The sequence below is a fragment of the Mauremys mutica genome, chromosome 16 (assembly GCF_020497125.1).
Source record: "Mauremys mutica isolate MM-2020 ecotype Southern chromosome 16, ASM2049712v1, whole genome shotgun sequence".
In the NCBI taxonomy this organism is placed as follows: domain Eukaryota; kingdom Metazoa; phylum Chordata; order Testudines; family Geoemydidae; genus Mauremys; species Mauremys mutica.
The window spans coordinates 18,643,193-18,659,382 of NC_059087.1; the positions used below are offsets into that span (position 1 = coordinate 18,643,193).

General features: G+C 45.2%; 1 protein-coding gene across 1 annotated transcript in view; it reads right to left on the reverse strand.

Moving 5' to 3' along the window:
• Nucleotides 1–11,597: 11,597 nt before the first annotated feature.
• Nucleotides 11,598–16,190, reverse strand: part of PI4KA (phosphatidylinositol 4-kinase alpha) — a 95,787-nt gene continuing 91,194 nt past the window's right edge. The window contains exons 53-55 of the mRNA XM_044989390.1: nt 15,774–15,863; nt 14,392–14,475; nt 11,598–12,273 (exon numbers count right to left, since the gene is read on the reverse strand). Coding sequence (XP_044845325.1) covers nt 12,222–12,273; nt 14,392–14,475; nt 15,774–15,863 — 226 coding nt within the window. The 3' untranslated portion in view covers nt 11,598–12,221. The remainder of the gene's footprint in view (nt 12,274–14,391; nt 14,476–15,773; nt 15,864–16,190) is intronic.

The window sequence follows — 16,190 nt, forward strand, 5'->3', positions numbered from 1 at the left end:
TTGCTGTCTAGTAGCCTCACTGAAATTAATGGAACTATTCACAGAAGAAGCTACAGTCGGCATGAGTAGAGGGGCAGAATAGGCCCTAATTCCATAACTTTTTCTTTCCAACAGGAACAAAACTCTTCCTTAATCTGAGGAGCTGTAGCAAAGAGAAGATAGTAATAGGAGTATTAGAAAATTGATTAATAGTAAAGTGAGCCCCCAAACTGCACATTTGGATCAGGGGGCTGGGTTCAAGACTAGGCCCACCTTTTGTTAATAGGAGAGTCACATGGCACCTCATTGCTGCATTTCACAGTAGGGCTGTACAAACTCTTTCCTGGTTTTTGCTCCTGGCTTCATATTCCCTGAATCACAGCATGAGATTCTGTTTCAACCGCATGCAGGCCCTGCGAGCAAACCGCAGCCACTCAGCCTGGTTTCGAGTCCATTGTTCACATGCCTTCCACCCCAAATCATAAATCCCACCCTGTCACCTGGAATTTAGCCCAAACATGGCCAAACCTCAGCCTGCGTTCATGGGAAACTTGACCTAGGTTCACTGAAAGGTTTGTAAATCCAGCCGGCCTTCTGGGTTTGTAACAAAACCCCAAACTAGGCAAAACCTTGTTGGTTTTAGGGTGCTTTACAAGGCTTCAATATGGATCTGGTTAATAGGCCCATGGTGTCACCTAGTGGTGACAGACTGCACTGGCTTGTGTAAGCACACATGCCACATGTATGCTGTCCCCTACCCACCCTGCATAAATCGTGTTTGGGCTGTAATTGCACTTTTAGTCAATAAATCTCTCCACCGGTGCATGAATTATTCGAGAGATGGCACAGCTTTCCAGTCCTTGTGAAAATCATTCAGTGCTCACTAATAAAGTCAGAGCAGACTCTGCTTTCCCTGTCATTTTAATGAAATTAGCATACACGGGCTCCTGGGGAAAGAGCTAACTACAGTAGCTTTGAAGGAAAGCAGCCGGCATCGAGCTCAATCTGAAATCTGTTTTAAAGGGTCAACATCAGCTTTAAAGTCACAACTTGTCTAAACGTTTGTATTTACTTCTATTGTTACAAGTGACACTTAAAGCCCTATAACAGAGAGATTAGAGGAAAAACGGATCTTTCTGTTTGCACTCTGTACTTTGATGGCTTCCCCAGTGCAGTCAACCAGATGTGCCAATTTTCAAAAGTGGTTGCTGATTTTTGGAGGACTTTGGACCTAATTTTCATAAGCACTGAAAGTCACAGTTCCAATTGACTTCAAATGGAGCTCAGCTCTTCCGAAAATCAAGGTGTACCAGGTTGGGCATTTCTGAACACATTGGCCTTAGTCACTTTCCCCTGTGCTTGGTATGGGTCTCCCACACTGCAACAGGGGAAAGACAAATGCAGTGAAAGACAGAAAAACATGATTGGAAAGCCACCACACTGGCAGAGGGGCTGGGAACCAGGGGGAAAACCTGAAAGGTCAACTTGGTATTTGAATCTGACTAGGATTTCAGGGTCCTGGTGTCCCTTTAAGGTGTCATCATGGAACTATCTTAGTTTCTTTTCTGATTCTAACAAATTTATTTGGGCATAAGCTTTTGTGGGCTATAATCCACTTCATCAGATGCATGGACTGAAAAATTCAGCAGGCAGGTATAAATATACAGAACATGAAAAGATGGGAGTTGCCTTACCAAGTGGGTAGGAGAGCACTTCAGTCTCCCTGGACACTCAATAACTGACTTAAAAGTGGCCATTCTTCTAAAAACAACCAACCTTCAGAAACAGACTTCAACAAGAAACTGCAGAACTGAAATTAATTTGCAAACTTGATACTATTAAATTAGGCCTGAATAAAGACTGGGAGTGGCTGGGTCACTGCAAAAAGTAATTTTCCCTCTGTTAATATTCACCCCCTCTTGTCAACTGTTAGGAATGGGTCACATCCACCCTAATTGAATTGGCCTTGTTAGCACTGACACCCCCGCCCACACACACACTTGGTAAGGCAACTCCCATCTTTTCACGTGCTGTATATTTATACCTGCCTACTGAATTTTTCACTCCAGGCATCTGATGAAGTGGATTATAGCCCACAAAAGCTTATGCCCAAATAAATGTATTAGTCTTTAAGGTGCCACCAGGACTCCGTGTTGTTTTTGCTGATACAGACTAACACGGTTACCCCTCTGAAACTGTCTTCCCATCTGGGGCTTAACCTTCCCTTCTAATCTAGTCTGATTCTCTTCACAGTAATATCTGTCTGCCAAGGGGCAGACTACCCTTTGTATGCTCCCACACACTTTCTGCAATGAATCTCTCCTTATAGCTCTTAGCTGTCTAGCTAGACACAACTGGCAGGTTACGATAGTACTTGCCTCCCCTTTATTAATCATTGTCATAGTGTAGGTGTAGGGCTTGATGATGAAAACAGAGACAGGCCCAAGGCACAAAATTCTGATTTAGATCCAAACTTGCCCAAAGGTTTTGGGGGTGGGCATGCAGGGGTGGGAGTAGGGTCTGCCTAACCCCAAGGTTGTTGTTGGGGCCCATCCCTAGATGAAGGTATTAAGCATGATAATAGCACAGATCAGGTGTCATGTTCATGTCAGGCAATTCCAAACATCTGATCTCAACCATACTATATAAAATCGGAGAGGGAAGACTTAACCCCTTCATGCCTGGATTAAAGTCCTGTGCCTTTAATATACTTTTTATAACATGGGGAAATCTCCCAGCATTGAGACTGTGAGCTCTTCAGAGCTTGGTTCAGTCAAAGGGTTTCCATCTCTCCTGTGACCTATAGAGTTGTTTTCTCCCCCATCCTATAGCCTTTGCTCTATTTACTCCAGGGTGTTCTAGATTTCATAAGCCAATCTCACCCCTTCCACAGAAGGGTCACCACACAGGATATAGCATTGAGAAGATGCCTTCTCAGCTGAGAATGGTAGCAGTTTTATTACAGGGAGCAGGATTAAAGAAAGCAAATATCTCCCAAGTAACTATAGAACGTATTAGCTGCCCATGAATATTAACCAATGTAGCTATTACATAATGCCACCTTACATTTATAGAGCACCTTTCATCCCAAGGCACTTACAAAATACATATGAACAGTACCATTGAAATCCAGCCATCTTTGGGGTGCTGGGCAGTTGCTAGATGGACAACCAGCACACAGCACAATAGTGAGAGGGAATTTGGGCCACAATGTCCAGGGCATTGGTCACTGTTGGAAGACAGGATACTGAGCTAGATGGACATTTGGTCTGACCCAGTATGGCCCTTCTTGTATTCTTATGTTCAACCCCTGCTCTTTGTAGATGTGCTTTAGACTCTTTATTATTCACACCGGGCAAACAGGACCCATGTTTTTAAAGGTCTCCTCTGAGAAAACACAAGAGTCAGCTACATGGATCTACCCTGAAAGCCAACAAGCCCACGTGACCATGCCAGGATAGGAACTCTGTGATGTGAGAGCATCTAGTGATTCCAAACCTGGGGGACAGCTTAGGGGTCTAAGCACCACCAGATTGATGCCCTCTCTGGCAGCTGTGTCGCGCTGAAAGTCACAGGCTCCACCACTGGTCCCAGTAAAGCCAGAGATTCTTTCACTCCCTTAACAGCCTTCCTTCACATCCATTATAGCTTGTTGTGGAGTGTCCTCTGCTGGCAGCTTTGTGTAGCTACTGTGAGTTTACAGTCAACAAGGCTGAGGAAATTGGCTAGATCCATATAAAGCCAGGGAGCAGTTAAATGACAATGATTTCACAGATCAGCCCACATGCCCTGTGCTAGTACTCCGTGCTGCCTGGTAGGAGACCCAAATTCAATTCTCCAACCCCTTGTAGAGGGGGGGAGCTTGGCCACCTGTTGGGGGCTGACTGGTCTCCATCTCTCTTCTTCGTATCCCTGGAGGAACAATAGCCTGATGCATGGCCTACTAAGCCTCGCCCAGTTCCTCTCAATTCTCCTGTTGGAATTCTAGACAGAAGGGTCATCCCTGCGCAAAGGCACTTCCATAGTGGCTGCAGGAGCCAGCTTTACCCTTATTTCCAGCCAGCCTGGGAATCCTGCCAGGCTGAGTCACAGGTGGCATAGTGGGAGCCTTCTTCAAGCAGCAGATCAAACAAGTAATTTGATCGGCCGGTCGCCTCCATGCCCCCGGTAGCTCCTCAGCATGTTAGTTTCCTCGTGCCCCTTTTTGGCCTGGTAGGAAATGGGCATCCAGATGCTATTTCCCTGAGGCCGCTGCACTTCCTCTCATGTGAGGTTTGTTTTCTTCCCTCTCCTGACTTTGTGCTGTGGAGGAGCCATAAACAATAACCTCTGTTCCTCAGAGGGGAGCTGACATTCATCCTGTCCCAACACACTGGGCCGGGAGTCAGGAATCCCTTGCAGGGGTCTCAGACAGCTGGACACAGTTTCCACCTGTGTGGTGGTATATCAGAAGACACAGGAACCTTCCATAGTCTTAGAACCACTAACCTGCCATTTACAGCCAAATCTTCTCCCACCTCCAAGAATCCTCTCCCTTGTCAGACAGGCAAGCATTATCCCCGTTTAATACCTAGGCAAAACGAGGCCAAAAGGTTAAGTGACTTGCCTGAGACTGGCACAGACAGCCCGTGTTAATTAAAACTAAGATCAGAACTCAGGAGTTCAGGGCTCCTGGAGCCTCTGCTCAGAGCACAAGCTGTTCTTGTAAATTTGTTACTTAATTAAAGTAATAAAAATACTTCTAAGAGAACACTCATAAATACCATCATGTACTTAAGATTACTTGTTAATTTACACCTGGCTGCCATGCATGCACAGCACAGCCAGGGGCTGGAAACTGCTTTGCAATGTGTGTGGGATTCACTTTCACTTGGGCATTGTGGACCAGTTGGATTTTTGTTCACAATAGTACCACCACCTAACTCCTATTCATGACTCATCACCTGGAAACACACAGGCTCTGAAGATGGCTGATTTGAAAGTTGTTGATGAAATACTCCAGCCAGTGCTCAGTTGGATGGTAAGCAGGCTACTCTGTAGCAAAGCGCTGGAACTCCCATTTCATACCTGTCTTTGCTTGTCTGTCAAGCTGAAGGCATGAGATTTTGCTTTGGAGTCTTCTCATCCCATTGCTCCTTCCCTGCCGCCTGGCCACGCATTTGTCTTGGGAGCCACCTGCTGTGTTGCCAACTCTTACAATTTTATAACAAGTCAGTTGTTTTTCTTAAAGCCACAGCTTCTGGAATCTGGAGACTGTATGAGAACCTTTCCTTTCATTAAAAAAAAAAAAAGTTCCTAACCCACCAAAATGTGGAGTAAGTGTAACCTAAAGGCTCAGAATGCAGGAAAAGTGAATAAAAAGAACCCAAATGTATTCTTTATTTTTAAAAAGTCTCATACATTTTAAAGCCATCTCATGATTTTCGGGCCTGACTCTCAGTATTTGAAAGCTTGAAGTTGGCAATACTGGAACTGCAGCTCTAAAAGTGGGGAGAGATTCAACTGAATGGAATGTAGGATGCTTTTCGGATATCCTTCAAGGACTACAAGTTATACCTATGCAAAGCTCTCAACCTCACCATGAAAACGCAGCATTCGGGGAAAGTGACTGGAGGCACTAGAAAGTCATGCCAGCACTGCTACAATACAGCAAAGGAATAGTTCTGGGGTGAGGCTCTTTCAGATGACACCTTGGAAACACAGGTTGTCTGTTATACACAGATATTAAAGAGCTTAGGACCCTTTGAACAACAGGGGTTTGCCCCAGGGCCTTTGGCCATGAGCTTCGTTCTGGTCCTTTGCCACTTTCTACCCTACCAGTGGTGGTGTGGATAGCTTGGAATGAAATGCAGCGTAGGGCAGATTCTGAGCTCTAGTATACCAGGGTACATGGAGATAGTGCAGCCTGAGATCAGAATCTGGGGCTGCATCTTTTCCTTTACGAGTCAAACCTCATTATTATAAATGCTTCCAAACTCAGCCTACAGTTAGGAGCATCCTTTTGTTACACTTGTTTCGACCCACTTTGACAATGATGATTTTATAAGGGGGTGCTGGGGGGAGTAAAAGTGTGTGTGTAAATCTGTGGTGAAACCTTCCCCCGCGCACACAGCAGCACCAACTTACTAGGGATGTAATCCAAACCACACTGGCAGCAACATAGCCAGAATTTCCTCTGAACACTTTACAAAGTGGAATCCAGCTCCTGCTCCCGTATTTACTTTTCTCCTCAGCTTCTTCAATGACCCATGGATCCTTATTCTCCTAGCGTATCAACCTCAGCTGGCTCCAGGCATTTTCCGGACAAGCTGCAGCCTGTGCTGATTATCCGTAGGGGGTACTCAGACACCGCATACCAGCCACAACATCACACAGCCAGATTGCTCTGCTTCAGTCTCACACACACACACACACGCGCACACACACACACACACACACATACACACGATTAGCATTTGAATACTGTCCATCAAGTTATCAGCAGCACAGAACCCTGGATCCAGCAGATGCAAATGAGTGGCTATAAATTTTGTTCCTTTCTCCTGCACTGCAAACACAAACTGAACTGCTACTGACTCTGACCCTGAAACTCAGGTCTCACTGGGACCCAGAATTCCTGAGGGTGGGGGAGGGGCATCTTTGCCCAGATGGAATATATATATATAATTTTAATACCTCAATCCCCACACAGCTGAAGCACTAGAACATAAGCACTTTTGAAAATTTTACCCACAAATTAAACTAAGTCTCTTTTTCAAAACTGATTTAGGCACTTAGGAGACAAAGTCACTGGGACTTCACCACCTTAGTCCTTTTTGAAAACAGGATGTAAGCACTTCTGAAATTTTTCCCCACATAGTCCCTTAGGCTGCTGCATCCTGCTGGGGCAGGTAGATGTACTCAGAAAATGTCCTGTCCAACTACTGAGTCAATGCCTCGAAAGTGTCTGGAATAGTCTTAGGCATCTCCCCATTTTCTCTCCTCAGCCTAGCATAGTCTGAAAGTGAAGGTACAGAATGTGACAGTTAGAAAGATTTGGCACTAGTGTACTGATTTGCATGATCAAATGTAAACTCGTTAATCCTCTCCACTTCTTGGCAGGGATTCAGTTCGGCGCAATCTTCTCCATTTCACATCTCAGCGCTGTCAGCTTAAGCCAGAGAAATGCCTGAAGACGCTACTATGGGCAGTTACTCTTTCAGAGGGATGCACACTTGACTTATTAAAATGAGATCTGCAGCTGTGAGGGCACAAGTGCCCCTGGAATGCACTGTAGCTTGCAAAATGGGGGTGGGAAGACAGGAAGTTGCAGGAGTGTTTTTTCTGATTAAAGAAGAGGAGTTCATCGTGTTCACCAGATTTCATGCCAGCAAATACACTACGTCGGCGTATCCCTAAGCATGGGTCCTTTTCTGTTTTAAATATAGTGCAAATATGAGTGAACTGACCTCATGTGAAGACAACAGCTATCCTTGAGAATGCATTGTGTTCCGATAGATTTTATTTTTCTGTGCACATTTGACAAAAATAAAAGCACAACACAAAAGGAGCCTGCCAGATTTCAGGACAGACTGATCAATCATTTACTTGCCCATGTTCCCAAAACTGGTAAAATTAATTGCTCATTTTCTTTCTGAGCAGCACCATTGAATGCTCTACTTGCATTCTCACATCTTTGGGTTCAACTACGTGATTGGAAGTGACCTTTTAAGCTAATCCACCTTCTACATGGTAGGACTGTATTCATTATTCCTGACTGAATTCCCAGCAGTTTGTTGTGTCTAGCTTTAAATCTCTCTAATAATAATTCCACTAGTTTAGGATAGCTTCTTCTATTGTCAAATTGTCTTCAGTCAGGACTTTTTCTTCTTCATTAGCCTAAACTTTCCTTGCATTCTTTTAAAACAGTTGCTTCTTGGGTCATCTCCATTTTCAGCTAACAGTAACTGCTCCTCCCTCTTTATATCCTTGCTTGAGGCATTTTTATTTAAGCATTCAGTTTATACAGTGCATTTCTTAATCACCTAAGGTGCAGGAGAGGAAAATGCACACACAAGAGCAATAAAAATAGAACCAAAATTAGCTCAATCCCAGAACGCCCTGATCCCCTAAAAAAAGGAAATCCAAGTCTTTCCCTTGTCATTCCAGCTCCTCAGAAAAAGCCTGAACAAACAGATCTTGCTGCAAAGGTCAAACAACTCCTACTCAATCAGGGGAAACAAACTGTAGAGGCTAGGGCTGTCAATGGGAATGCCCTGCCTCAGCTCCAGGGTATGCTGATCTAAGGCCTGTCACCGCCCAGCTGAATTTACTGTTGAGCTAAGCCAGGTAGATGTGTGTATTTTAAAATACCTGTCCCATGAAGCCCGTTGCAGATTCAAGCCAGCACCTTAAAATGCAAGGTATAGAGTACAGGCTTAGTGCTGTCCCGCCATGTAGCCTCATTTTGCATGAACTACAGCTTCTACATGGGCTTCAGCGGCCGCTCCAGAGGGAGTGTGCTGCAGCAATTCACAGTAGGTAGCAAAGGCAAAGGTCACTGTGTCAAAGTCTTCATTTCCAACAGCAGCAGCAAGCGTCCTAGCCAAGTAGAGATGGAGGCAAATGAAATAAAAGTCCGGACAACAATTGCTATCTGGGGTATCCTGAAGCTCCAGGATCCCCAAAGTAAGCGAGTGTGACTTCAGTCAAAGGATCAGATACCTCCTCCTTTCTGCCTAGCTGGAGTGACCATAGCATCTGTCTTGGCTCCCATCCAAGACTGGATTGTGGCCAGGCACCGGGAAAGCCAAGCAACCACACCGTGCACATCAGAGCAATGGTGATGGACAGCTGGCATGTGAACAGAACTTTTACTCAACACCAGCTAAACTAGTACTGCCTGTGCCACACCCAAGTCCAACATCTGAGTGAAGGAGATCTTAGGACTGTTTGATCTTCCTTTCTTGAAGGAGAATGTGGCAGAGACAGGGCAGTAATTGGGCAGACTGTCCCCATCAAGAGACAGCCTACCAGTCATCAGTGTGATGCTGGCACCTAGCCCTCATCAAGGGAGGCAAAGGCCAGCTCTACCAACCAGTGCTTCCCCCTCCCCACCATAAGATTTTATTAGCCAGATTGTAGGTCCAAGATCTAAGCTCCTTGGGCCCTAGCAGAACATCAGCAAGCAGCACATTGCTCTTGTCCTTAAAAGATGTGAGCACACAAAGGGAGGGCGAGATGTTGCTCAATACTAACACCACCTGCATCGGCTCGGTCACGACTGCAATTTTGAATCAGTCAGAAATCCTAGCCCCTGACATCTTAGGGGTTTGCCCTAGAACTGTTACAGCGTTCTTCTGCTGGAGTGGGTAGTAGTGATCATTATGAGCAATGTCCCTAATGTGTCCCCTTCACGTGAGACAAGCGCAACTCAGTTAACATAACTTGATCCTTAAGGACAGCATTAGCAAGTCAGAGCATGAGCCACCGGTGGCTGTATGCCACCAATAGAGTGTAACCACAGCCCTTGAATCCTTCCTGACATAGCAGAAAGTGAAGGCTCCCCAAGGGAAAATAAGCCAAAATGCTTGAAAAAGAGACAATGCCTCAAAAAGATAGATTAGAAAAAGTATCAAGTGCTGTTCATCTTTAATAAAGTTCCCCTGCAAACTCTGAGGAGAGATGTATGGGGAAGTGAGTGCGAATCCTACAATATGATGGCCAAATGTTGAGCCCTACTCCAGTGGTGCAAATAGGCCGTAAAGCAAGCAAATCTGGTCCCCTGTAGCATCATCAATACCATTCACAGTGAAGTGAGCGGCAGGATGCCCCAGCCCACAGCAACTTCTGGCTGTCGGAATGAGGCTGTGGGTAGTAACACATACGTGAGAGCAGCATTTAGTTTGAACCGGGGTCTGGATCAGGGGAGCGGACAGATGGCTGAAAGCCAATTGTGGCCTTCTGGGTGAGATGTGCTTGGCAGGACTAGAGGATTCGGCTCAGTATCTTCAGTGAAGTAGGATGAGAGGTAAGTAATTCTCTCTTCTCAATAGGTACCATCTGTGCAGGTTTCTCACTGCTGCAAAGCTAGTCATTCCAGGATCTCCTCAGACAAAAAAAGAACAAAAATAAAACTGCAGCTAGTGGAAAGAACGAGGCCCATGCCAAAAATGTGAACACGCTTTTTTGTTTTTAAACAGGGGAAAGATGAGAGCGCCAAGAAACACCATGGGTACAAAACATGGCTGCAGCCATGAGACCCAACAGATGCAGCATGGTTTCAGCTTTCACCTGTTGGCCCCTGCATCCTCTTTCTGTCAGACTAGTGATGACCCTGCACCCTGACCATGACGTTTTAATTGAGTTACATGTAGCTGGGCTCCTGTGTACCCTCGTTGTCTGTTGGGACTCTGGGTATATTACCACAAACTCTGGTAATGCCAACACGCTTGTAAGAAGGTGGAATGTGCTTCTGACACCCTGCAGAGCAGTGTCCTTGATCAGCCAATCATTCACCTAGGGGAATGGAGGACCACCAGCACTGCCAGCTTCTGAGGGTAGGCCTTAACTACCACCCAGACCTGACTGGGAAGCAGGAAGGGACATAGGTTGATCAGCTACTCAAGACAGGACTGACCCTGAGCAAGCTGAGATGGGAGCTGTTTTGCTGAACTCAAAGGGAGGTAAAGAATGGACCTACTGGAAGTTTCCAAGGTCGCAGTTAAGTTCTGTGGTAGCCATAGGGGAAAAGGGGTGACTGGTGAACACAGATACTGTCAGAATGAGGACTTGCTGTTGCAACTGCCCAGTCTCTGGGCAGTCCACGAGCACAGCTGAGCCACAGCAGGGCCACCTGATTGACCACTCTGCTTGAGGAAGTCAGCAACCCTGCTCTTAAGTCCAACAGCAATAACTGACCTCCGGCTGCTCAATGCTCTTTCCTGAAGCTACAATCTCACCAGTGCCTGCCTGTTCCTAGTCTTGCTTCAGGCCTGATCAGGCCTTGTTCTCAGCCATGCTACCGTCCTGTCCATCCCGGTCAGCTCCTGATTCCGGTTGTGACCCTTGGCTCTGACTTTTGGTACCGGACTCTTGCTCTGACCTTCAGCATTGTTCCTGGCCTGACTGCCTCTTCTCTAACTACTAAGCCTGACTGCCCACATCCTTGATGGATCATTTGATGATTATCTGTTCTGTTCATTCCCTCTGAAGCACCTGGCATTGGCCACGGTCGGCAGACAGGATACTGGGCTAGATGGACCTTTGGTCTGACCCAGTATAGCCGTTCTTATGTCCTGGTTCATGACACATACTACTGCTGCCCTCGAGGACCAAGAATCCTTAAACATATTGGGAGCTCTGCTTATGTCATTTTAGGGAGCTGAATCCAGGTGCGAGAACCCTGCACAGAAAATACCTTTATAGAAATAATAATCTACCATTTAAAAGTGAATACGCCCAAGGCTGAAGAAGGATTGAGATTGTAGGTAAGTGGGAAAAACCCCCACAATGAACATGAACAGTAGTCACTGTGTGAACTTGCAGAATGATGTGCTGGACCAAACCCAAGCAGCTTACAACCCTTGGGTCAAAAAGGAGTAGATTTCAAAGGATTTGTAATACAGGCACAATTAAGTCTAAGATCTTTATTACATTTTATAGATTAAATATATCTTCAGTAGAGTTTTATTTTTTTTAAAACACACAAAAGGGAAAAAAATACATTCTTCATGTACATATGAAATACTGACCATGTAGCAGGGACCATAGACAGTGCAAAGTCTTAACACAGATGCAGAGACATCACCACCTTGGACGATTATCATTACTTTTCTACAGTATAATTAGAGCAAATCAACACTTCTTCATTGCTCCAAAGAGAACTTCAAACCCTTCACTTTCAGGGGATTCTACTGGGTGGAGTGTTAAGGATTTTTAAACTCACTATAAAATCCTTGCATTGCACAAAAACTCCCATACTTCCGAGCTTTACCTCTGAGGATTTACACATTCATAACCAGAAGGGGATGTTCATTTATGATTGCAGCCAACTCCAAGAAAACCACAGAAAAAATATATATCCCAGTAGAAAGAGGAACTAATTGGATTTGTTGATTGTTGCTGGGTCCAGTAAAATGTGTACATGCACACGAGAGACTGGAGACAGTGAAGCGTGATTGAACAGTTCCTATTACTAGTCTGGAGAAAAGGCATTGGGATGTGATGAGTATCATTTTCTCCAGACTAATTCTCCTCGTCCCTCAGTACGGAATATCATTCTGGTAGTACTGGATCATGTCATATGTCCTACTCCTACAAAACAACAGAAGAATCATGGGTGAATGAGAGGCTATAGAAATGCATCAGCAGATCAACTGCAAAAATGAAATCCCAAAGAAATGCAAGATACATGGATGATAACCTCTAATTAAACTTAGACCTCCACATTGAAGGCACTGTGAAAGCAGCGTCATGATGAGTAACACATAACAGTCTGCTCCAGTTTAGACTAGCAGAGCTCATTTGGCACTGACGCCAGTCAGCAGAGAGTACATAGAGAAATCATTCAATAATGTCATGATTAAATCAGCAGGTCCTTTGTTTAAAAAAAAAAATCATACTACTTCCCTCTCCACTTCTTAATCCTGAGCTGAATCCCATTAAGTGGAAACTATGCTACAGTACTACATTACAGTTGGGCATGTTAGTGACTACAAGGCTAACCTGAGAGACGCTTTGTCACGGACACTAGGACTGGTGCAGCAACATCAAAAGGAGAGACTGACTTATAACATAGTAAGAGTTACAGCCTCACTAACTGGACTGGCTAAGCATGGACTAGCCTTCCACCATTGCGAGGCCAAAGAGAATAACTTCTTTGCACTTTACTAAGGCAAGAAAAAAAGGGACAAAGTTGCAGTTGTTTTACTATTTTATGCAATAGCAGCAAACAAACTTTCAGTGCTTAGACTTGCAAGAGGCACCTTAGGCAGATTAGATAGGGGAAAGAAATACATAATTCACTTAAGTAGTATTCAGAGTACTGCACAGGGGCAGGGTCACATACAAATCCAAGTAACCTAAAACAGAACAGGAACAACAATGGAAATAGAAGAAGTGATCAGAGTAGCAATAGTGGAAATATTAACAAGGAAACCTAAATATTACTTTTGTTTGTGACAAAGATGAATATGACATGATCTTGTATCTTATGCCAAAGTAGGAGTAGAGGCAGCCAACATCAGCTTTTACAATAGGAGCTAAACCTAATAATTAAAATATACGTTTTGCATTTAAATTTCATTTTCTCTTTAAATCTTTCATAGGTTAGCGTAAAACTATTTATGTACCAGGAGGCATGAACACACTTACCACTGGGTAATGAGTTAACGAGGTTTTTGGGGGTTTATCGTGAAGCCAATGCAGTGCTTTATTCTATTCAGTACACTAAATACCATATCCCAAGAGAACAAAGCGCACCCAGACTGGCTTGGGTGAGCCAAGCTGCCCAACTGTTGTCTTTGCTCCCCAAGGTGCTGTTCTCTTTCTGAACCATTGTGCATTATGCAACGTCATGTCAAGTAGTCGGATGACTAATGCATCAATGTGATACACAGGTATGAAGAGAAGTTTGATTGGAAAGACAGGAACAGTTATCACAGAGAAGGGTAGGTTATACTTTTCTCCACAAATAATAATTTAGCACGTATATAGTGCTTTACATCTTCAAATTGCTGTACCGACAGCAGGTACTACTCTCCTTGTTTTACAGAGATTAAGTGACTGGGCAAGGCAACACAGCAAATTGGTTGCAAAAATTATTTTAAATCCCAGCATTCCTGTCTCTAAGCCTCACGCTCAGTCCAGTAGGCTGTACATGCTGCTTCCTCTGCATATATACTCCCAGCTTTCTAAAAGGCAACGAGCACGCAGGACACAATCTCTCTTCATTCAGAAAAGCAGGCAAGAGATCCCTGTTGCCAGCCAATCCCTGCATAGATCAGAAAGGATTCCCAACCCTCAAACAGCATGGCACAATTAGCTAGGTGCAATATTAGGGCTGGGGTGCTTGGCTGCCTTGTGAAGCCATCAGGCATAAGTCACTGCTGGAGGCAAATTGCTGAACTTGATTAGGCCATTGTCTGCCAAGGCACAGAAAATCCCACGTTCTTTAGACCAGCCAACAGAAACTGCTGCGGACCAGCCTCAGCTTAGCACTACTCTACTCTCACAATAGGGAATATATGGTAAGGTACAGTATGGTCACAAGCTAGGGCCGCTATCTTGCATTACCATGGGGTCAACAATTACCGAGCTTTATGCCCCCTATGGTTCAGTAGTTCAACAAAATCTTTAACCCCCTCAGAGGCTAACCAACTAGTGTCCAGTCTAAGGAAGAGACCGGGAGAAGACAGACAGAAGATGCCAGACCTGTTACTGAGGAAGCAGCTCTGAATGATCTTAATGATGAAGTTTGCTGCCTCCCGCTCCGTCATGTTGGGGCTGAACCTATGCCTGTATGGGGGGGAAAAAGCACACATTAGCTGTGCTCCTCTGGTTCTTACAGTGGGAAAAAAACCAAACAGTTGGGTATTAGTTCTGTACAGCTTTTCTCCTGTAGTAATTATTAGCACCCAGTGTATTCCACAGACAGTGACTCTTGAAGAATCACCTAAGTGTTGGTACTCATAAGAGAAGAGATCGATACTGTAAAACTGTGGCTGGATTTCCCGCGAGAACTCTAGGAAGAGGAGAGACCGAACCAAACTCCTTTTCTCTTGCAGCTCCTGCCCTTCAAACATCTATACTTTGGAGACAGTGTAAGTTGGGGCTAAGACGGTCTCCTCCCCACCATATGGAATGAACGAATGTCTGTAGGAAATGGTGACTGCAGAGCTAACGCTAGAGTCAGAAGGTTGTGGGTTTGATTTAAGTGCCACGCTATGAGCTGGACATACACTAAATTACTGATGTTGTAATGCAGTATTAGGGGAGTGCTGTACTGTAAGAATAACACATTTAGACCCTTGGTGCCTGTCCTGGTGAACGTTAAAGATCTCAGAGGCATTTGAGAAGAGTGCAGGGGATCATCTTAGATTCTGGACAACATCCCCCTTCTTCAAACAGGTTCTCTCCTCTATGGTTATGTGTTTGCTAATGCTGAGCAGTGGAAGCGTTGACTTTCTAACTTCCCCAGGGGTGCTCGACCCCGGCTCCACCCGAGGCCCCACCGCCACTCCACACCTTCTCCCAAGGACCCACCCCTACCTCTTCCCACCCCCTTCCCCAGCACATCCCACTCTTGCTTTGCCTCTTCCTGCCCCTTCCCCAGCCCCCCCACCGCCTCCTGCACACAGCTGAACAGCTGATCACCAGCAGGTGGGAGGTGCTAGAGGGGAGGGGAGTAGCTGATCACTGGGGCCTGCCAGTGGGCAGGAAGCACTGTGGTCAGGGTGGGGGAGGTGCTGATTGGCAGGGCCACCGATGGGTGCTGAGCTCACACTATTTCTTTCCCCATGGGTGCTCCAGCCCCGGAGCACCCACGGAGTCGGCACCTATGCTGAGCACTTAAAAGCTCCTCTATTTACCTGCACACTCACAGCACTAGTTGAATTTAACTCAGTTTGTGCACAGTGCTTTGAAATCCCTATTGCATGAGAGATGCTATAAAACAATCAAATTCTCCTTCAAAACGTTTATTAGGCCATATTTGGCTAGGGTAAAACTACACCTGCTGCTATGTTAAGACAAACAGTAGAGGCTCCTACAGTGAAAAAATAATGAAAGGGTTAACAGCTAGCTGCATGACTTACTTCAACAACTTGATCGTCTGCCCTCGGAAACAGGGGAGCCCTGTATCCAACATCAAGGTAACCAGAGAGACCACAGCATCCATGTAGGGTCTAGAGAGAGAGAGAGAGACGGCAAAAAGCAATTAGAGTTCTCAAACTTTTCCTGCCTTTGCTGGGTACAGAGCATAAGCTGAGGAATTCAGCTGGGAACTGGATCACACCTTTTACTGTAATTAAATCTACACAGTTTAATCCTTTTATGTTTGCTGATGGAGCTGTACTGCTGTTCACAGTCTGTCACCCTAATTAAATTACTGCGACAAAGGCAATTTTGCTCCCCTGTGTTTGGCAGCCAGATAAGCAGAATGGTGTGAGATGGATAACAACCTTGGGGAGAATGGTACCAAACAGTATTTGGGTGAAGTAACATTCTTTCGG